The sequence below is a fragment of the Scyliorhinus torazame genome, chromosome 16, assembly GCF_047496885.1.
Source record: "Scyliorhinus torazame isolate Kashiwa2021f chromosome 16, sScyTor2.1, whole genome shotgun sequence".
In the NCBI taxonomy this organism is placed as follows: domain Eukaryota; kingdom Metazoa; phylum Chordata; class Chondrichthyes; order Carcharhiniformes; family Scyliorhinidae; genus Scyliorhinus; species Scyliorhinus torazame.
The window spans coordinates 159678526-159691835 of NC_092722.1; the positions used below are offsets into that span (position 1 = coordinate 159678526).

Consider the following 13310-nt stretch of genomic DNA (forward strand, 5'->3'; position numbering starts at 1 on the left):
CCTATTAATTGCTCCAAACAATGTTGCACAGGAAGTAAAAAGTTACATCCTGCATAAAGAAAACTGTACGAGCATAGTTCTAATTCCTCTCCAATCATGACAATGGATGTAGGCAGAGAATTCCAGATTTTGTTTAATGTCTTGGGCTTTGGGTTGTTTAGTGCTGCAGAATTTATGTCTGAGGTAAATCAAATGTTCTGGATTTTGCAGCATTTAAATCCACAAAGCAGATTGATACGCAAGTCCTATCAAATTAATTTGTTTTCTTTTTTTAAATAAATTTAGAGGACCCAATTATTTTTTTACTAATTAAGGGACAATTTAGCGTGGCCAATCTGCCGACCTTTCACATCTTTGGGTTGTGGGGGTGAGACCCGCGCAAACACGGGGAGAATGTGCAAACTCCACATGGACAGTGACCCGAGGCCGGGATCGAACCCGGGTCCTCAGTACCGTGAGGCAGCAGTGCAAACCATTGTGTCACCGTGCTGCCCTAAGCCCTATCAAATTAAAATGGCCTGCCAAGGTGGTCACTGAATAGAGGTACAAGACGAAAGGGAAAAAATGACAAAGAAATGACGCAAAGTTGTTCTCATTCACCTCCAGGTATCTGGACAGATTGTGTGTCACTCTTCTTCGTTTTGGAATGGTAAATGCTTTAGTATGGATTTACCAATGTTTCTGCTACAAAGCTTTGCAGGCTTTCGGTGTTGTAACCACTTTAGTGCCTTTTCACAAATACCACGCTGTCCTGGCTTACCTAACCTTGATAAAGCTGTGCTTCCCTTTGGACAGACTTGTGATAGTTAGAACGGTTTAACTTTAAACCTTTATATACAAACTATTTACAAAGACCTCAGGGTAAGCACCCGTTGGGACACAGACTGTGCTTCACCGAGCTCTCTTGGAGCAGCTCGGTCATTTGACTACTAATGTCACAGTTACATCATTAATAGCACCATGGTCTCATTAACATAATCATGAACCCATTGCTCTACAGTAAGCAATTAGGGGCTGGATTCTCCGGCCCCTCAGCCGTGTGTTTCTCGTCATCCGCTGGTTGCGGCATTCTGTCTTTCCGCCACTTGTCGATGGGATTTCCCATTGAAGCTACCCCACGTCCCGGAAAACCTATGGACAGGGTTGCATTGCCGGTGGAAAAAAGTGAATCGCAACTGCCAGAGAATTCCGGCCTCGAAATATTTAACACAGGGGGCTACATATTACAAAGAAAATTAGGTTTGGAAGTGAAACTGTTGTGTATTTTGTAAGTTGCTCTCTGTAGAATTTGGTGGCAACATTCAGTTTCAGGGCCTTCAGCTTTGTTGAGGGAAATCTGATGGAATTTTGGCTTCAAAAATTCATCTATAAATTTGCCAGAATTCTTTATTTAGGGAACGTTAGGTTTACAGTAAAATAGTATGAAGTATTATATGCAGAATTAAAGGAATGGAATGGTTAAATACTGGCTCCAATGTACTGTACCAATGATAGTCTGCAGGCTCCTCACAGCCTGATTTATGGCCTCAACTATGCTGCAACAGGGAAGCATCACGGAGTCAGGCATTTGCCACAAGTGGAGGGAAAAATCAGCGCTAGTCTCACAAACCTACTCATAACCAGTTATTGAGGAGAAACTTAACTGTTCACCATCTTGGTGTGAGAAATCCATTGACGGAATAAACCAGGAAAGTAAAAAAAATAAAGTACGAAAAAATTCAACCTGCTTTTTGCAAGGTCACTATGGTCACAGAGTTGGTTAATGGTGTTAAGGGACAGATGGTGGTAAGTGGCATTGTGAAATGCAACAGACATTTGCAGTAATAGAGGTAGAACAGAATTGTGCCTCAGTATGGTACATCACCAAAGCAAAACAAAAAAACTCCAGAAAATTATTCAACCAAATTAATATGAAAATTCATTGGCACAATTACGCATTCATGCACCAATACACAATTTCAGCACCAGTAAATTTGCGGGAAGGGTATCTGTTTCTCACTTAACTAAATAACAATCCAAGTTAATCATTCCATTGGCAAGTTACTTCACCTCCCAATACCATTTGCTTCCTTACTGACATTTTTCATGTTTTAAGTTTGCAAGGCACATGCCAATAACTTTATCAAGCCCGGTGTTATTTTTCAAAAGATTTATTTGAGAAGAATCATATGGAGTAAAGAATTTAAGATATAGAAACATAGACATTAGGAGCAGAAGTAGGCCATTCAACCCTTTGAGCCATTCATTGTGATCATGGCCGATCATTCAACTCAGTAACCTGTTTCCGCTTTCCTCCCATATCCTTTGATACCTTCAGCCCAAGTGCCATATCTAACTCCTTCTTGAAAACATACAATGCTTTAGTCTCAACTACTTTGTGGTAGAGAATTCCACAGGCTCGCCACTCTCTGGGTGAAGATATTTCTCCTCATCTCAGTTATCAATGCTCTACCCATATCCTAAGAATATGACTCCTGGTTCTGGACTCCCCCACCATCAGGAACATCCTTCCTGCATCTACCCTGTGCAGTCCTGTTAGAATTTTATAGGCTTCTGTGAGATTCCCCTTCATTCTTCTAAACTCCAGTAAATATAATCCTAACTGACTCAATCTCTCCTCATAAGTCAGCCCTGACATCCCAGGAATCAGTTTGGTAAAGCTTTGGTGCATTCCCTCCATACCAATAACATCCTTCCTCTGATAAGGAGACCAAAACTACACACAATACTCCAGGTGTGGTCTCACCAAGGCCCTGTATAACTGCAGCAAGACATCCTTGCTCCTGTACTCAAATCCTCTTGTTATGGAGGCCAACATACCATTTGCCTTCTTCAACGCCTGCTGGTTTAGCACAGTGGGCTAGACAGCTGGCTTGTAAAGCAGAAGAAGGCCTGCAGCGCGGGTTCAATTCCTGTACCAGCCTCACTGAACAGGCGCCGGAATGTGGCGACTAGGGGCTTTTCACAGTAACTTCATTTGAAGCCTACTTGTGACAATAAGCGATTTTCATTTCATTCCACCTGCGTGCTTGCTTTCAGTGACTGGTGTACAAGACACCCAGGTCTTGTTACACGTTTCCCTCTCTCAATCTAAAGCCATTCAGATAATAATCTGCCTTCCTATTTTTGCTACAAAAGTGGATAACCTCACATTATATTACATCTGCCATGCATTTGACCAATCACTCAACTTATCAAAGACACACTGAAGCATCTCTGCATTCTTCTCACTGCTCACCCTCCCACCCAGTTTTGTATCATCTGCAAGTTTGGAAATACTACACTTAGTGCCCATGTCTAAATCATTAATATATATTGTAAATAGCTGGGGTTCTAGCACTGATCCCTGTGGTACTCCACTAGCCACTGCCTGTCACTTGGAAAAAGACCCATTTAGTCCTACCTTTTGTTTCATGTCTGTCAACCAGTTTTCTATCCATCTCTGTACACTAATCCCAAACCCAATTTTACATGCTATGCTCTTATGTGTGACCTTGTCGAATGTCTCCTGAAAGACAAAATAAACCACATCCACTGGCTCCCCTTCATCAACTCCACTAGTTGCATCCTCAAAGAATCCCATTAGATTTATCAAGCATGATTTCCCTTTCTTAATCCCTGTGGACTATGTTCCGACTCTCCCACTGTGTTCTAAATGCTAGCATTTCCCCACTACCAACGTCAGGCTGACTGATCTATAATTCTCTGTTTTAACTCTACCTCCCTTTTTGAATAGTGGGGTTACATTAGCTACCCTCCACTCCATAGAAACTGTTCCAGAGTCGATAGTATCTTTTTCCATTTGCTAATTTTAGCCAAACGTTACATGTAAATGTAAAGTACACGCCTCAGAAATGACTTTGGACAATACCAATTGTTGGCTTATTTGTTGCTTCACATAAATAGACCTCCATACGAATATTAACTGTGCTATAATATGGGATTTGGAAACAGTATTCTATTAGCAGCATGATTTTGAAAAGTACAGGTGAGCAGAGAGACCTTGGAGTCAAATTTACAATTCCTTGGAGGTGGCAGTGGGTTATTTGAGTTTATACAAAGAGGAATAGAACATAACAGCAAAACATAATGGCTGGTATTACCTCAGCTGGAGTAATGTGGAAAGTTCTGGGCACCACACTTCAATCAAGGTGCAAATGCCTTAGAAACAGTACACAGGAAATTTACCACATTGTTTCCAGCGATGAAGAACTTCAGTTATGAAGGGAGGTTGGAAAAGTTTGGATGTTTCCCTTTGGAACTGGAAAGGTTAAGAGGTGATCTAACAGAGATTTTCCAGACAATACGAGGATTTGATAAAGGAGACAGAGAAAATGATTCCCTCGAGCAAATGAGTCAATAACTGCAGCTCGCAGATACAAAATTATTGGGGGAAAAGTCAGAAGGAAGGCGAGAAGCATCTTTTCGCTCATGGAGTTTTCAGGATGTGGAACAGTCTATGTGAAAATGTGGTGAAAGCTGCTTGCATACATAATTTTAATAGGGAGCTGGACATTTCCTTGTATGACCTACAGAGTAATGGATGGAAAACAGGAAGTGGGATTTGGGATGTCTATTCTTTCAAAACAGCACAGACACAATGGACTGAATGGCCTCCTTTTGTCAAGTACATTTTATTTAAGATTCATAAAATACTAAAAAAAAGATGTTAAAAAGATGAACAGTGACACAGTGATTCGCTAAAACACAAGAGCAGATGTTTTGATACAATGAATTATAATGAACCTAACAATTTGCACTTGGGAGAGCGGTCAATTGAATGAGAAACATGCAGCTGCTTTTCCAGCAGCACTGGCTGCAATTATGTCTTAAACAGGCATTCATCACTGAGGGAAACATGGCCCACGTGTTCAGTACATTCTCACAAAAGGAAACAACGGTTGCAGAAGGAAAATGAAGCCCCTCAAATCTGCATGGAGTGGGTGATGAAAGTGTCGAAAAGCGTTACTTACCAGGTTTGCCTTATTCGCATTGTGAGCAAATGACCAGAAGCAAAGTGATAGCATAATGGAAAAAGGCAACTAGTTAGCCAAGCAGAATAAAGCAACACTCAAAACCCGTTAGAAAGGATCACAACAATCACTCTCTGACAAGCCCGATCTTTCTTTAACTTAAAATTTTGACAAAGCAACAATTGCAAAAGTGGGAGGAGAGGTAGAGAAACCAAAGCAAAGTTTGGAAAAAGCAAATAAGAAACTAGTAGCATTACATCGCAGTGGAGGAAGGTTGAAAACCTCAAGAAATTATGTAAGTTTCAATTTGTCATTTGAAGAATTCAGTAGATTGTACTGAATGCAAGTCACAATGTCAAGAAAATTGTGATGATTAAACAGCATGTTTGCCAACTTATCGTTTATTCGAATTTTATACTGCGAATAGCTTGGGAAAATTTATGCTCTCTGACAGCAGCTTTTGGGAGCTATGCCAATCCACAAAAGGCACAGTTAATACAACTTTCTCCTCCTTTTGCTGGTCCCTCTTTCTCCTGTCTCCTAAACGTAGAAACTCAATCACGGATACGGGGATAGGGCGGGGGAGGGGACCGATATGGAGTGCTCTTTCGGAAGGTCGGTGCAGACTCGATGGGCCGAATGGCCTAATTCTGCACTGTAGGGATTCCACGATTCTACAAAAAGCTAGTTGCTCATTGAAGGGTTTCTCATTCCTATACCTACAATATGCTAAAAGTTTCAATGCTTCCTCTTTTTGATACTCTGAGCCCTCCTATATCACTGCCTAATTGTTCTTTTAAACTGTTCTAAGCAGCAAAAGTATATTTGCTTCTAGTTACCTTTTAGTCCTCCAGGCGCTCCATGTCAGCCTTTCAATGTGTCTTTACTGAGATTCTACAATGTGTGTCTGTAGCCCTGGCTAAGATGCCTCTCCATCCTTGCAATCTGAAACCTTTAGGCAGTAGCTGCCTTTCGCTCCCCAGCACATCATGTCACAGATGCCTCATCCTCTTCCACACTGAACTCTCATCTCAAATGGAAAAGAGAAAATTGATGACAAAAAAGAGTTGAGAGTTCAAAGAGTGGAAAAAGGAGAGAGAAGTGCTGAGAGAAAAGCAGATGAAAGAGAAGGGGGCAATAAAAGTGTGAGAAACAGAAGCATGAGTAGGAAGAGAATTACAAATTGAGACACAGGATGGCACAACAGGTCACAAAGGAGAGAGACAGCAAGAGAGAAAGTCAGAGAGAGGAGATGGAATGAAGAATGATGGAATAATAAAGGAAAAAGAAAAATGAGAGAGAAAATAATTAGGGGAGAAAAAAGTAACAGGGGTGAGAAAGAAAGGAAGAGAAACAAAGAAATGAACAAAAAAGGATGATAGAGACTGGCAAAAGAAAGCTTCTACCAACCCGCTGTGAGGAATGCCGTATTAGAACCACTAAAACAAAATGAGCAAGTTGAAGAGCGAGACCTCAAATCTGGCATCCATGGCACAGAAAGGAGAATATTCTAGTCCTTGTAACTAAATGCAACTGACCTCTGGATAAATTTGGAGCAATGATACTCTTTTCACTAATACTTCAGTGTAAACATTACCAATAAATGACGAAGAACATCAATAGTGGTTAGCACTGACAGCCAAGATCAATTTAAAAAAAAGATCTTCAACTCACATTAAGTTGGAGCCAAATTATAAAAACCTCATCAGATCATGATCTAGTTCAGAAAATTATGACAATAGCTTTATCATCTCTATGAGAAGGCTTTAACAACATAGTTACCCAATAACTTCCACCTGTACATCTGTTACAAACTCTTTGCAAAATATTGGCTATGTCACAGGAATGATGCTATATATATATACATATATGTGTGTATTTGAACATGCCCTGGATCGGAATAGAATACAAAGTAGATTAATGCAAAGGAAGCGAGTTTTCATGCTTGGAGATTAACATTTCACAGTAGGAACTACAAAAGTTGAAAGCTTTCTTACATCCTTCTGGAAATGTACCCAGATGCAAGGTTACAATTTCTCATTTTAGATACTGATTTAATCTGTTCACATGTCCAAGAGCATAAGAAACAAGTTTTACCTATCATTTGAGCAATGGTCTTCTCATACTCTGCAACAATCCGCCTGTAGACAAGAAAAGCTACAGTGAGATGGGTGTGTGCACTGACATGCCAATTTTACAATGATTGACGTACATATACACCTTTTAATATGTTTTAGCACCATATTAAAAGTTTCCAAATCAAGCAATGTGGTAAGATCATTCTGAAAGAATCTTTGCCTTGATACTATTAAATATTGAGCAACAAAATTGTTCTTAATGGAATTTTACAAAGGATTAAGGGGAAATTGAGATCCCGTGGCAATTATTTGATGTTTAGGAATGAGCAGATTCAAAATTTTAATAAACTCCATTATTTGGCTATTTGACAAGTTTGAACGATACATATGCTGCCTGAAAAGTAATTTCATGACAAATATATGGAGTTAATGGTTCATGGATAATAATCAGAACAGAGAAGAACTCTTACGTGCCACCACAAATCAAATCCTTATCATATCCATTTTTTCTGTTGCAACCTATACCAGGCTGCATAGTTGGGAAATGGCGGTCCCATGTAGACCACCTTGGGTAAATTGCCCTGCCTCTGTTCATTTTTCTGCTGCTCTTCCTCCTCTTCAAGCTTCCAGTGGAAGAGGAATTCACATCCTCACACTGAAGGGTGCTTTAGAGGTGTTTTAACTCTCTGAAAATGCGGACGTGAAAACAAACTAAACCTCTTCAATTGAAAGTGCAAAGAAGTGCCAAAGATAAAATAAATACATACCACAAAATGCAGAAAAAATGAACCGTAGTTGAAAACTGCACAGAGGGTCCACACCCAGCTACATTTTAGAAACTTACTGCCAACACCAAAAACAATCTTTTTAAAGCTCCCATTTTAAGTGCGTCTATGTTGAGAGTGCATTCCTCACATTAATCTAAGGAATGTGTACTATGGTATGTTTTATGTCAATTTAACTATTTTAAACACAATTGTCACTAGCCAATAGCAAGAGTCCACTACAATTATAGCACAGATCGAACCTTTGCAGATGGTGTACAAAGGAAGCCTACACCACCTACTGTTCCCACATTGTGCTTGGCAGTATTGCCACTGGGATACATCATTTCGAAGATAATTAGGGATCAAGAGTTCAGTTAAGGCACTTAGAAAGAAAATATTGACTGAAGGCAGTTTAGGAAAAGATAGTGGGCAAGATTCTCTGGCCTCCCAGCAGTGTGCTTTTAAGTGGCGGGATCTTCTGGTCGCACCGCTGTCAATGGGATTTCCCATTGACTCCGCCCCACATCGCTGGGAACCCCAGAGCAGGGGTGCACCATTGGTAGGACTGAAAGATCTTGCCCTATATTTTAAAATTATCCCAGTTTCCCACTAATTTGCCAGTCACAGATTTGTCAATATGCACAAAAATAGTCACTGGAAAATTATGCTTTAGATTTGGAAGCGAAAGTACTCTTAAAAAAATTGCCAGAAAAAAGATCTAACTTAATGTTCTTAACCACACAAGAGTTGGTCATAACTCCAGGCTGAAAATAGTGAATGATCATGTTATAACCTGCCTACTGACGATTGGCTGGGGACTAATGATTATCCCACAATCCTATGGGAGTATGAACTTCCCCAATGAGGGGGGCGGAGAAACTCCTACTATAAATAAGCTGGCCAGTCCAGGAACCAGGAGGAAGGAGAAGGTAGCAAGGGAAGTTACTGCTATGTATATATTGTTATAGTAAATAAACTTTATTATTTTGTATCCTTAAAACTCGTGCTGGATTCTTCGGGGCCCTTACAAAAGATCAGTTTATTCAGGATTGGCAACAGGAAGGTTCTGATGAGTTCCATAATGTGCCACATTAACATGCTAAAAGATGGCCTCATGGAGTTCAATACCATGAGATTGATTTTTTTTCCCCAAGGCAGAGGGATGCACAATGCTTTTGATCTCAGGTAACACCATCCAGGACAAAACATCCCATTTGATTGCTACCCCTTCCACAAAGATTCAATCCCTCCACCCCCAACGCACATTAGCAGCAATGTGTCCCATCTACAAGTTGCACTGCAGGGATTCTCCAAGGTTCTTGAAGCAGCACCTTCCAAATCCACAACCACTATCATCTAGAAGGACAAGAGCAGCAGATACCTGATTCCCCTCCAAGTCACTCACCATCCTGACTTGGAAATATATAGTCGTTCCTTCACTGTCACTGGTTCACAATCCTGGAATTCCCTCCCTAAAAGCACTGTGGGTGCATCTATACCTCAGGGACGGCAGCAGTTCAAGAAGGCAGCTCACCACCACCTTCTCAAGGGCAACTAGGGATGGGCAATAAATGTTGATCTAGCCAGCGATGCTCACATCCCATAAATGAATTTTTAAAAAAGTTTTGAAATGTATCTTCACTTCAGGGGCTGGATTCTCCGCCGCTAGTAGCAGACCCGATGCAGCCAAAAAAAACAGCATCGGCACCATATCCGAAGCTCTGGTCCCCCATAGCGTCGAGGTTCACAGCCTGCATCAGCAGGAGGATGCAAATTGGTCAAATTGCCCCATTTCACGTGGGCGAAAATTGGTGTAGGTATTTCCAGGTGTGTGACCCTGTCACAGGGGACATCGCGGTGGACCAAGGGGGTAACACTTTTAGGAACTTTCCCCCAAAGTCCATCAGAGGGTAGTCTCCCCCCACATTGCAAATCCTGTCCACCCCCACCAAACCGCCCCGCCCCCGCCATCCGTCCCCCTCAACTAATAACCTGAACTATTAGAAATCGGGACGGTAATTGACCAAAACATTGGTAAACTGAAGTAAATAATGGTTTTGCTTTTACCAGCTTTTCCAGTCAATCTTCCTGAAAGGTAACAGGAATGGCATGACAGTGCAACAAAACCTAAAAACTCTTTAAGCTTCACATGATTATAAGGGTCTACTAGGTCACGTTACTCATGCACATAACAGTATCAGCTCAACTATGTTGACATAGAGGGACAGGGACATTTTGTGTCCCTGTTTTAATACAGGGACCGGGGGCGAAATTCTCCCGAAACGGCGCGATGTCCGCCGACTGGCGCCCAAAACGGCGCTAATCAGACGGGCATCACGCCGCCCCAAAGGTGCGGAATGCTCCGCATCTTTGGGGGCCGAGCCCCAACATTGAGGGGCTAGGCCGGCACCGGAGGAATTTCCGCCCCACCAGCTGGCGGAAACGGCCTTTGTTGCCCCGCCAGCTGGCACGGAAATGACATCCCCGGGCGGCGCATGCGCGGGAGCGTCAGCGGCCGCTGACAGTTTCCCACGCATGCGCAGTGGAGGGAGTCTCTTCCGCCTCCACCATGGTGGAGACCGTGGCGGAGGCGGAAGGGAAAGAGTGCCCCCACGGCACAGGCCCGCCCGCGGATCGGTGGGCCCCGATCGCGGGCCAGGCCACTGTGGGGGCACCCCCCGGGGCCAGATTGCCCTGCGCCCCCCCCCCCCAGGACCCCGGAGCCCGCCCACGCCGCCTTGTCCCGCCGTTCAAAAGGTGGTTTAATCCACGCCGGCTGGACAGGCAATTTATCGGCGGGACTTCGGCCCATCCGGGCCGGAGAATCAAGCGGGGGGGGCCCGCCAACTGGGGCGGTGCGATTCCCACCCCCGCCGAATCTCCGGTGCCGGAGACTTCGGCAACCGGCAGGGGCGGGATTCACGCCAGCCCCGAGCGATTCTCCGACCCAGCGGGGGGGTCGGAGAATGACGCCCATTACTTCCAAAGATAGTGTTCTACTCTCAGTAAAACTTAACTGTTGGTAACAGATTGTATTATAATCCTAGTTCAGTAAAGTTACAATACCTCGTCCTGCCATCAGCATAGACACACAGGTGAAATCTGGTGGCTACGATGGCAGTTAATAAAAAACAATCAGTAACTTGCTCTAGCTGTGTACCTGAAATTTATACAATAATTTGAAGCCCTCAAGTATATTATAACCTGGTTAACATGCCTAACCGTCTTTGTCTACAGAAGATGCTCGATTTAATTCCCTACACATTCCTTTCTATAGTCAACTTTCCAGAGCATCGGATTCACAGACATATGTCAACCTACCTCATTTCTCCAACCTCTTGTCTACTTTCATCATATTTCCTCTTCCAGTCTGCTGCTTCTCTTTCCTGAGTAACAATCTGAAACAATGAGAGGAAGCATCCACCAGTGAGGAGCCGCATGAGAGAAGGTTCAGAACCCATGCTTAGGTTAAAATGAAAGTTGAGATTTTAGCAGAACTGCATTGAAACAAGGTAAAGAGGGACAAGAAACAAACAAAGAAATAATAATACTTCAAGCAAAGCCAAGACAAAACTGTTTGGAAATGATTCAGATTTTCTTTTGTTAATTCGTTAAAAAGTTATTTAAAACTAAACCAATCTGGCATATATATATATAGAGAGAGAGACACAGAGAGACACACACACACTCTCACAGCAGATTGCCTCAAGGTGAATGAGCTACCTCCTCCCTAGCTGTTCTGAGATCAGAATCCAAGTCTCTTTGGTTGTAGTGATGTCCATCTACCTGAGTGTCATCAATTTCACTGTCACCAGTTCTAGAATACAGTGCACTCTTTGTGATGGGTGTGTCCATTGATGGTGTACTGTCTCTGTGCTGGAAAAATGCAAACACAAAAGCTAAAATCAATTTACTTGACAAGCATCTAGCACCTCTGGCTTAGAAACTATGGAGAAACAAGACTGTCTGGCAAGGTCAAATTTCCAGAACACACTGTTAAACTTAAGTTAATCACCAGGTTTAAGTTAACCTTGGGTCAAAGTGCCAATCTGATTTTGTTGCTATACTCTTTTGCATGACATTAGTGGTATAAAGCATGATGGGCAATGCATAATGGCCTGTCAAAAGTTAAGTAGTCGGAAGAGGGTAAATTTCAATTTAATCCAAAATAACCTTGGATCCTATTTCCCAACTCTAAATATAGAATAGTTCACTTTTCATTCCTCTAAAATGCAACAGTTTAGGCAGATGTTGAGATGTCAAATGATTGCTGCTGAATTGACAGCGGTAGAGCAATAGTTACTGATAAGTATTGACAGGATGTTGTTTATTCTATTGAGCAGGAGTGACTGAAAGCAGTGTGGCACATAACCATTTTGCAATTGTGATGGAATTTAGCTTAGTAATCACGTTACTCATTAACTGAGAGTCAGCTGCAAAGTGTTAGACTCTTTCAGTACCAAACATATATTGCTAAACCTCTCTTATACAACGGCTGGGAAGATGGGAATTTCTGCTTTCTACTTTGGCTGCGAATCTTGAGAACTGCACAGAAACATAAATGTTTTGCTGTTATAAATTACATTTATGTAACATTTATGAAGTTATACGAATGCTGTATAGAGCTCTAGTTAGGGCACTGCTAAATCCCAGAGCTGAAGGGGTTGGATTACGAGGAGAGGTTGAGTAGACTGGGACTGTACTCGTTGGAATTTAGAAGGATGAGGGGGGATCTTATAGAAACATATAAGATTATGAAGGGTATAGATGCGGGCAGGTTGTTTCCACTGGCGGGTGAAAGCAGAACTAGGGGGCATAGCCTCAAAATAAGGGGAAGTAGATTTAGGACTGAGTTTAGGAGGAACTTCTTCACCCAAAGGGTTGTGAATCTATGGAATTCCTTGCCCAGTGAAGCAGTAGAGGCTCCTTCATTAAATGTTTTTAAGATAAAGATAGATAGTTTTTGAAGAATAAAGGGATTAAGGGTTATGGTGTTCGGGCTGGAAAGTGGAGCTGAGTCCACAAAAGATCAGCCATGATCTCATTGAATGGTGGAGCAGGCTCGAGGGGCCAGGTGGCCTACTCCTGCTCCTAGTTCTTATGTTCTTATTGCATCCGGTTCGGTGAATGCTGGAGAGGGTGCAGAGGAGACTTACCAGCATGGTTAGAGGGATGGGAGATTTTAGCTACAACTGATAGGTTGAAGAAGCTGGTGTTGCTTTCTTGGAGAAAAGGAGATCGAGAGGATTTGATAGAGGAGTATAAGGATATGACAGATTTGGATAAGATAGGCTAAGTAAAACTGGTCCCATTATCTGATAGTACCAGGGCGAAGGGGCACAGATTTAAGATTTTGAGCAAGTGATACAGTGGGGTTGGTGGGGTGCGGGAGAGGAGTTTGTGAGGAAAAATCTTTTTATGCATGGAATGGTAATGACCTGGTACTCGTGCCATGAGTGGCGGAAGCAGAGGCGACCAATGATTTAAAAAAT

At 42.4% G+C, this 13310-nt stretch overlaps 1 protein-coding gene across 2 annotated transcripts in view; it reads right to left on the reverse strand.

Annotated features, from left to right (window-relative positions):
• Positions 1 to 13310, reverse strand: part of LOC140393173 (uncharacterized) — a 384488-nt gene that overhangs the window by 24822 nt on the left and 346356 nt on the right. For both annotated transcript variants that reach the window (XM_072479311.1, XM_072479313.1), the window contains 3 exons: positions 11542 to 11694; positions 11140 to 11216; positions 7071 to 7114 (listed from right to left, as the gene is read on the reverse strand). In XM_072479311.1, coding sequence (XP_072335412.1) covers positions 7071 to 7114; positions 11140 to 11216; positions 11542 to 11694 — 274 coding nt within the window. The remainder of the gene's footprint in view (positions 1 to 7070; positions 7115 to 11139; positions 11217 to 11541; positions 11695 to 13310) is intronic.